The sequence below is a fragment of the Acartia tonsa genome, chromosome 4, assembly GCF_053477335.1.
Source record: "Acartia tonsa isolate MP-2025a chromosome 4, ASM5347733v1, whole genome shotgun sequence".
Classification (NCBI taxonomy): domain Eukaryota; kingdom Metazoa; phylum Arthropoda; class Copepoda; order Calanoida; family Acartiidae; genus Acartia; species Acartia tonsa.
In genome coordinates this window covers 2205292-2218466 of record NC_137263.1, presented here as the reverse complement: position 1 = coordinate 2218466, position 13175 = coordinate 2205292, and the positions used below count along the sequence as shown (strand labels likewise).

Here is a 13175-nt window from a genome sequence, read left to right as displayed (position 1 = left end):
CTAATTAAAGCAGTGTAAACTAGATTATACTCTTATTTTGACTTTTTAAAGTATTTTTTGCTGACCACCAAACTTGTCTATCATTTATTTGATATTAGTATCTAAAAAAAAATTTACTTAATTAAGACTTTTTACGTAGTATTAATACTTATGATTATAAATACATTTATGTAAGCTTTATTTAAAATACTAGAGTTGGCTCAATATAACTATATCGCTATTGGCTAGTTTTCTTAAGTACATATCTATTTATCTATTTCTCAATAAATCAATTTTCCTTCCCCGCCATTACTATCTAAAAGAAAGAAGTAAATATTTATTAATTTAAATGATTTTAAAAATATTTTTTCGATTATATTTTTTTTATATTACCATCACCAAAGGGTTAATATGATTAAAATTTTAGTTTTAATATTTTAACACAAAGGAAGTGTCGCCACAATCGAATTCTTTTAAAACAGAGTTTTCTTAAATTTTCTATATTATGAACGTATATTTTTTGTTTATTAAATCAAGATAAAATACTTCAATGTAATTCAAATATCAACATGGATTGAAAAACTTGATTCATTCTATAAACAAATAGAATAAAGGTCTTATTGCTTTGGTCAATGAGAGTTTAATGAGGATTATTAGAGCACTATGATTATTAAAGACTGTACTATTGGAAAACTCGAGCTCATTTATAGACGTGTCATGGATCTTGATGCAATAAAGCAAGCCGTTTTATAAAAAATCTGTCAAAAATATTTCATAAGGTAAAAAATAGAAAAAGTTGTCGCTCATATAGGTATAGAATAAAGACCTTGTGTTTTGAAGTATTTCAATGACGGATGTGTCTAAAAATTGATGTCTAAAAATTGCCGGACATATTTTCAAGGTTCTCTCCAGTTTTTGCACTTCAAACAACTTTTTGCTTGTAAAAATTTTTCTTTTTTCCTTGTATTTTATAAGTTTTATATACTTAGAAAAATTTAACATTTTAATACCATAAAGGAAATATTAACAAATACTGCGTAAGAACTTCCCTTTCTATTAATAATAAGATATTTTGTAGATTACCCTGTAAGAATTAGAAACCCACTATGCCCTAAGAACTTTGTTGTAGGCCACCCTGCTTTCAAGAACTCCCCTTAACATTAAATATTTTGTAGGTCAACCTGTATGAAACATATGTATACAAACCTTTTTCAGAAAACTCCCCTCTTATAGGACAAAACCTGCTCTGAGAACTCCCCTTAATATAAAAATATTTTTTAGGTCACCCTGAAGGAAATTTTGACAAATCCTGCCCTAAGATCTATTTTGTAGCCCACCCTGTATGAATTATTTGTATACAAACCTTTTTCATGAAAACTCCCCTTAACATAAATATATTTATGTAGATCACCCTGTATGAAATATAAGCAAACCCCTTTTATAATAACAGCCCTTAATACTAAAATATTTTGTAGGTGACCCTAAAGGAGATTTCCCCCCCCCCCCTATCCCCCCCACCAGAACTACCCTTAATATTAAAATATTTTGTAGGTCACCCTGAAGGAGATGTTGACCAACCCGGCCCTGAGAACTCCCCTTATCATTGCTAATATGATGATGTTGGCTCAGCAACTGTCAGGTATCATTTTGTCATCCTATTGCTATATAATTCATTTATTTGATTTTTGGAATAATGATTCCTAGAACAATATCAATATAAGGGAGGCATCTCTATAATCAAATTCTTAAAATTCCTTCTGATTTTAGAGTTTTACTTCTATGTATGTCATCCTTGTTAATTATGAGTCTCTAAAGCATTGTTAAAGGGATACTTGAAGTGTTAACTTTTAAAATAAATTTATTATTTATATTGATAAAATAAGTCTCATTATCTTAATTTTTTAAACCTTTTCCTCTAACCCTTACGAGCTTTTCTTTTCAAATTATGGATGAAAAATTCTTTTTTTAAAAAGATTTAAATTGTAAAAAAAATTGTGCGCAAAAGAGAAAATTTTGAAAGAATCAAAATATATTAAAATAATAAGAATATTAAAGAACAAAAGACAATTTTATAAGAACATTCAATAGAATTTTGTTTCTAATAATTTATTCTTTTGATCAAAGCTTATTTGCGCATTTGGTTTATCTAATTTTCATAGTAAAAAGGATGACAAAAAAGCTCTAAGGCATTAGAACATTTACTAATGTAGAGTTACATTAGATATATTATCACTTGGATGATGCACCAGATTTTCAGATAGAATATACTCTGAAAATTGATGCTCGCAGCTGGCTAAAATTATGATACCCCCCTTCCATCACTTTCTCTGTTACTCTTACCCCCTCATACTGACCAATAAATGAGGTCCATATTAGCATGCTAAATTGACGACAAATTTTCCTCTGTCAATATATCCATGTTTATCCATTAGTATAACAACAAATTCAATATTCGTCATGAATTAAGTCTCAAAATTCCAAAAATCCAGAGTGCCTAATTTAGACATACTTACATATTATGTTTTGATTATAGAGATGCTTGCTAAAACAATGTTCTTTATCGTCCTTGTAATCCAAATTCCAAAAACAGATACTTACATCATGTAAAAATTTGTATTCAAAAAAGCCCCAGACCATCATATTAAAAACAGAAACGAAAGCTATAGAGTAGCTACTCTCTAAATATTATGGCATTATGGCCAACTGTTACAGGAATCATAATGGAAATTTTTCAATTCATTTCAAAATAAGGGTTAGAAGGGGGGGGGGGTTCTTTGTTCAACTAGCCACTTTGAGGGAATGGATGTAGAAAATACATAGAACTCATTTATTGGTCAGTTTGTTCATCCATTAGGAGGGGAGGGAAAGTGGTAAAGGGGGAGGATGGAGGATATAATTATTTCAGCCCGCTGCGAATTTCACTTTATTATACATGTAGAATATGAGTATCTGGTTTAACATCCATTAATATATCTATTTTTGTAGGTATCAACGCCGCCATCTTCTTCTCCACCAGAATCTTTGAGAGCGCGGGTCTGGACGAGTCGGCCAGTCAGTCTGCCACCCTTGGCATGGGTGCCATGAACGTGGCCATGACCTTTGTGTCCCTGGTCCTGATTGAGAAGGCTGGTAGGAAGACCTTGATGATTGTTGGTCTGTGCATCATGTTCTGTATGACCACTCTCCTTCTGGTCTCTCTGGTTCTTTCTGTAAGTAGTACTTTATCATGTAGCGCAGCTACTCAATACCTATAGTGTCCGTACGTCTGTTTGTATGTCTCTTCATAACTATGCAATGATGATTGTTGGTCTGTGCATCATGTTCTGTATGACTACTCTCCGCCTTGTATCTCTGGTTCTTTCTGAAAGTAGTTTTATATTATGTAGCGTAGCTACTCAATACCTATAGTGTCCGTACGTCTGTTTGTATGTCTCTTCATAACTATGCAATGATGATTATTGGTCTGTGCATCATGTTCTGTATGTATGTATGTTCTTCTCCTTGTATCTCTGGTTCTTTCTGTAAGTAGTTTTATATTATGTAGCGTAGCTACTCAATATGGTGCATGTCCGTACGTCTGTTTGTATGCCTGTTCATAACTATACAATGATGATTGTTGCCTGCGCATAATGTTCTGTATGACAACTCTCCTCCTTGTCTCTCTGGTTCTTTCTGTAAGTAATTTTTTATTATGTAGCGTAGCTACTCAATATAGTGTATGTCCGTATGACTGTATGTCTCTTCATAACTATACTATGATGATTGTTGGTCTGTGCATCATGTTCTGTATGACAACTCTCCTCCCTGTATCTCTGGTTCTTTCTGTAAGTAGTGCTTTATTTTAGGGAGGGAGGGGACATTGGGCTGTCTATTTCACTAGTCCCCAAAGGTTTATAACAACGTTTTCTTATTCGTCAACTTAACAACTTTGGGGACCGGACTTCTATTGAATTTTGTTTAGTTGGTTAATAAAGTTCAAAGTGTTCAAACGTTTCTACCACTAATTGTTATTTACAGAAGGGTTAATTTTGTGTATCATCATTTGGGATGTACATCAATGTATCTAGCATTGTCTTATCTCTTTAGATATCTGAGTTTTTAAAAAATGTATTGAAGCTACTCAATATCGATAGTGTATATCCGTACGTTCGTTCGTCAGTATGTCCCTCCGTAACAACGTGAAAAATAGCAGTTTCATAAATGTCAAAATATTTTTCAACTCTTGTAGACTTAAATTGTCAAAACTTAATAAGCAGAACATTAACTTGTAAGTCTAAACTAAATTATACATACATTTGTTGCAAAATTGTTTAAATACAGGATACTGTATAAAGACTTTTTCTTTAAGGGTTTAATTATAGCGGTGCTTTGCTTATAATATTAGACCTTGTTGTCCTAGGAATTGTTATTCCAAAAATCAGTTGAATAGGATGATTATAACATACATAAAGTCGTTGCCTAAAAAGTTAAAAATCTGCATGTTTTTGAAAAATTATCAACTTATTATTACTTTATTTATTGTTTAATATGTATAATGTAATACTTTTATTATGAAACAAAAGCCAAGCATCTAAAATAAACAAAATACAATTTGTTTATTTTATTATTTTTTAAAATAATTTTAGATAAGAAAACGTGAATAAACAACTTTTCATCGTTTTAATCATTTTTGGTATCGCGGCCACTCTGTAATTGGGGATGTACGTCTATTCTAAGGGTCACTTATGATATCTAGTGAAGTAGTTAAAAAATAATTTTGAGCTATTGATGATTTTACCATACCAACAAAGACAAATAAAATTGTGACTCTTTAGGAATATATTCTTTCTTTTTAACACTTTACTGTTATATTTTTTTAAAAATATTTGTAAGCTTTTAATTTTTACGCCTTTTTTGGACATAATTGTTTTTATTTTTTTAAAAAATCAACACAATGTCATGTTGATCATGGACGCCGTTTCAAGGTTTTTAAGTGACAGGTTGACAGTTTTTGAACATATCAAAAATCGAAAAATAAATTTTCGGGTACTTTTATCGAATTTTGATTCTTTGGCATTCAAACAAGTGTCCAAACTAATTCTAGTGTACAGTAGGGCAATTTGGTATGTATAATGTAAATCATATTTTAATTCATTATCTTATTCCTTTTTAGACAAAATAAATTCGAGAAATTTCTAGGACCTATGAGAAGCTACATTGTTAAGGAGAACCATATCGGTTCAGCGGTTAGCGAGATACTTCTGTATAGACAGACACAGATCCTGTTACTTTATTATAAAATTGGCCTATCAGTGCTTTTTACTACAATTCATACATTTTTAAAGATAAAAACAATTTATTTTGTTTTTATTAAATTATCAAGTTTTACTCACAATTTTACTATAAACACAGTTTCTTATCTTTTTAGTAATGAAGCTACATTATAACAATGATTTTTCCGTATGGCTCTCAGACCCCCGAAAATTATTTGTTGCTTCAATTAAATTTGCCTTTTAAGTGATTTTAAAAAAATACTTTCTAAGTTTCAATAGCATAGAAAATTTTTTTGCATTGCATTGTTTGTGAGTTGTAATTGTTGCGCTACTTTGCAGGGTCCCCAAAGTTTTGTAATTACGCTTTCTTATTTGTTAGCTTAATAACTTTGGGGACTTTATTGAGTTTGGCTTTGTTGGTTTCATTAAACTGAGTGTCCAAAAGATTCAATAAGTAATTTAAAATGTACAGAAGTGGTAATTTTTAAGTATCATCATTGGGAATGTACATAAATATATCAGCATTTGTCTTATCCCTTTTTAACCCTGTATTGTTGCTCTACTTAGGACATGATTATCCTTGTTCACTTAATAATTATTAAGTTAATAAGAAGCTAAAATCACGTTAAGAAGGCATGACGACCAACTATAATATAAATATTTACTTTTTTAGTATAAAACTAAGGTACTTTTAACTTACTTGGGGCTTATCACACAAAGTATCATCTTGGGCACTGATACTTCCCCCCCCCCCCCCACCACCTACCTTATTTTGATAATTGGAAAAAAGGGTGGTAGTTTTTTTGTTCTTAGGTTAGGTCAGTTTAGGTTAGGATAAATTGGATATAAAATAAGTATATTGTTCTTATGTCGTTAGTCTGTCGCTAAGTCGTCAGCCATGAACATTTTTCATTAAAGCCATATCTTTCAAATGAAATTGTAAAAGAATAGAGGGGACAAGAACTACATGTAACTCAATCCACGGTGTAGGGACTTTGCCGACTTTCAATATCTTTTAATATCAGCCAATAGCGTCGGAAATATTAACACAGCCAAGTCGCTACAATAGAGCATAAAGCAATTTTACAACAAAAAAAAGGTCCACATCACTAGAACCATATAGTTGTCTGGGTTATACATCTATACTTATACATTGATTGATTAGATATCCTACATAAATGGAAATTCTGATATAGTGTTATAAAAGAATACATGATATGATAACAGATATTGCTAAGTATAAAGTTGGATAAAGGAATAAATATAAATTATAGTTTCCTAAAAATTCTATTTTAACAAGCAGAATGTTTTTTTGTCTGTAGATTTCGAAGACTACTGAACCGATTGAGTTTAATGCTATATATATTTCAAATAAAGTCTTTAGATGAATTTATGTTTTTTTTCTGTCACTCTTAGCCCCCTTCGTACACAGAGCCCCTAGATCCATGTCGGAGGCAAATCCAATAATTGATAATACAACAACAAGAAATTTGAACAGGGTTAATCTATCCTTTTACCCCTGAAGTCTATGATATGTATGTATAACACTTTATAGTTGTTTATTTAGGAATTAATTGTGGTTTCCTTTATCATTTTTACCATATATCTATCATTAATAGATGTAGAACAACTTTTATCAAAAACAATTACTCATAATCTAATTCTTTTTAAATTTTATCGTAATAAAATTGAGATCTAAAGGAATAGGACAATAACCCATAAATTCTTGTACATCCTCAATGATGATACACAGAATTACCCCTTCTGTAAATTACATTCAGTGGTTGAAACGCTTAGACACTCAACCAGTCAGTGAAATTTCAATAAAAGTCCCCAAAGTTGTTAGGCCAACGAATAGGAAAATGTTATAATAAAACTTTTTTTCTTTTTTTGTGAATCTTTATCTCTATGCGCGTTTTTATGACTATTGAAAGGTGTACTTTTAAGCAAAAAGCAAAGTACAATAGCAAAATGGATATAGAATATGCGTGGATATTATGACAGGGGAAAAATTTTCGTCAATTCAGATTGTTTACATGGTCAGTAGGAGGGGAGGGGTTTGGGTAAAGGGGTTAGATGGGGGGGGGGGGGTGGTTATTTTATCCAGTTACACGTTTCATTTTATTAGAGTACATGATAATCTGGTGTAAGATCAAAATAATAATAAATCCATTAATTATTAATTGTTTTCATAAAAAAAGCAACAATGTGTTAAGCAAAAATTATGCAACTAAAAATCATCAAAATCCCACGTATGACAAAAAGGCAGGGATCTTACGGGATAAGACAATGGATGATAAATTGCTGTAAATACCCAATTATGATAGACAATATTACCCCTTCTGTATATGAAAGTTATTGGTTTAATGCTCTACAAGCAAAATTAAGTAAAGGTACCCAAAGTTTTTGATCTAACGAATAAGATAGTGTGATTATTTTTTTTCTTACAATTGAATACTTTTTAGGCAACAATTTCTTGGATTTCCTACTTGGCTATCGTTGCTGTCATCCTGTTTGTTGTCGGTTTCGCTACAGGTAAACATTTTTTTCCAGTATAGATTTGAAACCGATTAATATCCGCTGGATTAGAACCGGTTCTAAGCTATACTGAAACCTCATGAATAGCAAACAATTTTCTACAAATATTAAAATAAAAATCATAATATTAAAACCATGGTTTGTTAGCCTGCGCCCTCGGCCCCTCGGGTATAACAAAATTGGTTATAATCTTACAATTGTTCATATTAATATCCACGGAAGGCTGTCGATAATACGATGCGATAAATAACTATTGTTAATCCCAATGTTTAAACAGTTAGAATAAACTTAAGATAGTATATGATTTAATGCATTAACAAGGATGATAACATCAATATAGACAAGCATTTACGACAGTTATACGTACAAAACACAGATGCACACAGACCATAGGAATCCTCAATAAATATTTCGGTTGTCTACCTTAAATGATAGCTAAGAAAATCACTTTTCCCCTATAGAATTATTGACTGCTGAATGGCGGAGAGACAGAGTGATTTACAAATATATTTTGCCAGTATATCGTATTGTAAGGAGAGTTTTCATCAGTATGGTAGGTTTTTATGCCATAACTTCATATACAGGTCCTAGTTCTATTCCCGGTCCTGGTTCTTTGTTACAGAGCTGTTTACCCAGTCTGGCAGGTTTAATGCTATACTACCAATGTCAGCCCTATCTATAATATATTATATATGATATTCAGGTCCTGGTTCAATCCCCTGGTTCTTTGTTACTGAGCTGTTTACGCAGTCAGGCAGACCTATTGCCTCCTCCATTGCTGTGGCTGTCAACTGGTCAGCCAACTTCCTTGTTGGTCTCGGTTTCTCCCCAATCCAGGTATGATTAATAACTGGATAAAACCTGCAACCCTGGCTTAATACATGGCGCATCTTCTCGTTGTCAGGAAGGTAATAGGATCGAATAGTTAGAGTAGGGGGAATGCCTTAGCCCAAAACATGTGCAACTCATTACGATGCACAGTTAGGACTTCCAGATAAAGGTCGTACAATCAAAGGGTTAGTTGTCAGCCATAAAATAAAAGTAACATGATCTGTGTCTGTACAAAACGATCTAGTTAACCGCTCAACCGGGTACTCCTTTACAATGTAGCTTGGCATAGGTCCTTGGAAGGTTTATAACTATTTTGTCATTGGGAAAGAAAATTTTCATGTGAAATAAATAACACCAATTAAATTTGACTGTAGTATAGTGTATATATAAATGTATGTAATATTCATTTAATTCATATATTATTGTTGTTCTTTTTATGTATGTATACTCAAGAATAATAAATCTAATCTGATCTAATCTCTTTCAGTTGGCTGCTGGTCCCTATGTTTTCATCATCTTTATAATCACCCAGCTCCTGTTCATCATCTATGTGTGGCTGGTTGTACCTGAGACTAAGGAATGGATATATTATATATCTGGATATTACCCCGTCCCGTTAAAAAAAATTGTTAAAATTTTAGCCCCCAGCCATAATATGGTTGATTTATGCAAAAAAATGACACATGCAAAATAGTTTTTCTGCAATGCAAAAATTGCGATGGTACAAAATGAAATTTTGTAAAAATCTTTAAAATTGAGATAGTACAAGAGCATTAAAAACAGGTCTTTTTGCAAATTTTAAAAACTTTGCAGTGCTTGTACCATCGCAATTTTTGCATTACAGAAAAACTATTTTACATGGGTCATTATTTTGCATAAATCAACCATAGGAGGGGATGAGGTAAAGGGGATGGAGGGTGGGTATCTTAATTTTAGCCAGCTGCGAGCATTACTTTATCAGAGTACATGAAAATCTGGTGCAACATCCAAGTAATAATATATCCATTGACTCAGGGTAAAACTGTTGAGGAGGTGACTGCACAGTTCAGAAAGTAAATCAACATCATTGAGAAAGCACATCCATTTTCATTCAAAAAGGTGTAAAAAAAAACAATCGCTCTCAAAATTTTCATCATAAACTTACAATTTTAGCTACAAGTTTGGTTTTGGTTTCCTAATTCATGCTTGAACGATGACAAAAAATATTGAATTTTGAATCTATTCACCTCTCCAGAGCACCACTGCTCGAGACCTATCCCTTGTGGAAAATGTTACCCTACCAGTAGAGTGCATATTTTATTACAAATTCAAATTGTGAGCGATTGTTTTTATTTAACACCTTTTATCTCATACAATTATCTAAACTTAAAATTAAAAGTTACTTTTTGAAAATAAGATTTAAATCTAAATGAAAACCATGTATGAGATTAAAACACAAATTCGGAATAGAACACCTGTACTTTATTAGAATATTTTGATAAAATAAGAATCAAAATTTAAATGCCAACCTTTTTTAAAAACAGATGAAGCAAAGTCTAGTACTGAAAATATAAATATTGAATGTTATTTTTATAAAACATGTATTTTAAAATATGCAATTTGTTTGTCATAATATCTTTTGCAATATCTTTTAAGAATTAGCAAATATTATATTTTTTGCAATAGTAAAATTTAAAAGAAAATGATCTTCCTGATTTCTAAAGGCAAAAAGTTATTAATTGCATCGTGTTATAGACAGCTTTCCGCGGATATTAAAATGGTAAATTAGAAGGTTAAGACCAGTTTTGCTGAAGGCTCGGAATAACAAAAATATAAATGATTTAAATTTAAATAATTGTTGAAATTTGTTTGTAATACGATGCTATACATAATTATTTAGTATTGATGAGAACCGGTTTTAAACCAGCGGATATTAATCGGTTTTGAAGCCATACTGGAAATAATTTTCTTCTGTTCCAAAAATATGAAGCTATCAAATAATGTGATCGAATTCTTGCTGTGTGAAAAATATTCAAAAAAAATGTTAAGATGCACAAAATGAAAACCAGTGGTAGATCCATACCAGTTCAAATAACGCAATACCAAAAATTTTAAAAAGCAACATTTTTTTCTGTTAAGTTATCATTTCTCCATATCATCTTATTGAGTTTAAGTCAAAATATTGACTTTTAATTTAGTTTGATTGACTTTAAGTCATTTTATATTGACTTGCAATATTGTTTCTGAGTTCATTTCATCAGTGGTAAATGTACAAAATTTTAGGATCTACTGCAGTTCACGGTAAAATGTTCCTGGTAACGATTATCTCCAAAAATGTATGTTCTATTAAGGCTGCTAAGGGCAAAACGGGGGGATGTATAAGTTATACTTGCAGGTTTTTATGCCGCTTAACACGGTGTGCAGGTATGTTATATATGTACAGCCGTTTGGTAGCTACCAATCTTAATATTTTTGGAGATACTCGTTACCAGGAATATTTTGCCATGAACTGTGCCAGATCCAAATTGTAAATGTTAAATGTGTTGTTGTGTTTGCTTGTAACTAAATAAGATTATTTTTTATGCGTAAGTTACCCAGCGGTTGTTGAGAATTTAATTGTTACATCGACACCTGGTTTTGTACAGTAACCAACAGGGCTCGGCAGCCGCGCGTCAGCCGTCTGTAAGCCTCATGGAATTCTACCTTTTACAATATTTAAAAATCTTCTAGAAGTCTAAACTTGACTCAAATGTGGCAATCCCTCTTTTCATAACGGATTTAAGTTTGAGGCTTCGGTTGCGGTTGCCAAGCCCTGACAGTAACCTACAAGGAGGATATATCTAATTGTAGCGAAACAATTATTTGACGATAATTTTGTTAATATTAAAAGCAAGTTCAATAAATGTAGCAATTAAAGGTTAAATCAAATTATAGAGAAGCAGTGTTATTAAATTTTATTTTAATGATACAATTATATTTTTTCAATAGATTTTAAATAACAAACAAATTTTTACTAGCTACCTCCCCAATAAAAAATGAACAGCGATTTTATAGGATTTGTAGAATTTATAGCATATTTTTGTACAATTTAATCAATTTTTAAAGACTTTAATATCCCTTACAGGAAAAAATTATTGAAATATCTAAAAGTTTCAGCAAAAGAAAATATTGTTGAAATCTAGCCATAAAGAAATATATATCTCTAATTAGATTTTAAGATTATAATTTTAACTAGCAAAGTTTTATATAATAAAAGTAATAAATGTAATAGATAATTAAAAAGATCCACCAAAACAAAAAAATATCTTAGATCTGCATTTTAAGAAAAAAATTGATAAAAATAAGAATAGTTTTTTTATCGCATCGTATTATAGACAGTTTTCCCCGGATATTTTTTAAATGAAAAATTTTAAGATTAAAACCAGTTTTGTTGGCTGTCTATAATACAATGCTTTACATGCTTTTTCAGTATGGCTGAGAACCGGTTCTAATCCACCGGTTTTGGATCGGTTTTGAACCCATGCTTTAAAAAAATAGATTTAAATGTCAGGAATAAAAATAGTAAAATAAAATACTAAAAATATAATATATTAGGTAAATAATTGTTTTAAGTGCAAAAAAGTCAAGTTTTCATTAGTTTGCAATAATTTGAGGAGCTTTTTAATGTGTAGTTTTTAAGAACTTCATCATTTAGGGTCTAAAACTTTTATGATGATTTTCTTATGTTAATTGATTTCATAGCATAAACAGATATTGAGCATGAACTATGAATAAAATTTTACCAAATGTTTTCCTTTTTTAGATTTAAACAAAGCCTTTGATACTCAACACTCTACTGTTTTGTTCAATATCTGTAGCAGGATAAAATATTTTTTAATTGGTTGACCAAAAATTAGATGTGAATAAATATATTTGATAAAAATAATTGTTTTTATACTTAGATAGATACTAATTGTTTATTTTAGATAGATACTCTATAACAGGGGCATTTCCGCACGTCATCAGTGTTTATTTCTATTTTCTTCAGGGAGGGAGGGGACATTGGCCTGTTTATTACACTAGTCCCCAAAAATTAATAATAATGTTCTGTTATTCGTTGGCTCAACAACTTTGGGGACTTGCATTGAATTGGTTCATTAAGTTGAGTGTACAAACGTTACAACCACCAATCTTAATCTACAGAAGGGGTAATTGTGTGTACCATAATTGGGGATATCGTCAATTTATCGTCCATTGTCTTTTCCCTTTAGATCCCTGGTTTTCTTACAGGTTCAGGAAACTTTACAAAATGGAAATTTTTCAGGCTGTAAAAGGTATTTTGTTTTCTTTTTTAAAGCCAACCCTGATGTATATATACTAGAATATACGTGGATATTGATAGGGGGAAAGGTGTCGTCAATATAGGTTTCTATTTCCCCTGTCATTAATTGGACAGTTCGTTTATTCAGTAGGGGGGGAGGGGATGGGATAAACAGGGGGGGGGGTCTTTTTTTTAGCCCGCTAGCAGTATGAGGCTTACTTTATTGGAGTATGGTGCAAGATCGATGTGATAATAAATTCATTTCCATTATACTATCACAGAAAGCTTGCAAATGT

General features: G+C 31.3%; 1 protein-coding gene across 6 annotated transcripts in view; it reads left to right on the top strand.

The window, feature by feature from the left end:
* The window catches only part of LOC145315662 (solute carrier family 2, facilitated glucose transporter member 1-like), a 41404-nt gene extending 29523 nt beyond the window's left edge, over positions 1–11881 (top strand). For all 6 annotated transcript variants that reach the window (XM_080155669.1, XM_080155668.1, XM_080155667.1 and 3 more), the window contains 6 exons: positions 1531–1618; positions 2965–3188; positions 7697–7766; positions 8473–8606; positions 9088–9178; positions 9616–11881. In XM_080155669.1, coding sequence (XP_080011795.1) covers positions 1531–1618; positions 2965–3188; positions 7697–7766; positions 8473–8606; positions 9088–9178; positions 9616–9656 — 648 coding nt within the window. In that variant the 3' untranslated portion in view covers positions 9657–11881. The remainder of the gene's footprint in view (positions 1–1530; positions 1619–2964; positions 3189–7696; positions 7767–8472; positions 8607–9087; positions 9179–9615) is intronic.
* The last annotated feature ends 1294 nt before the right edge of the window (positions 11882–13175 follow it).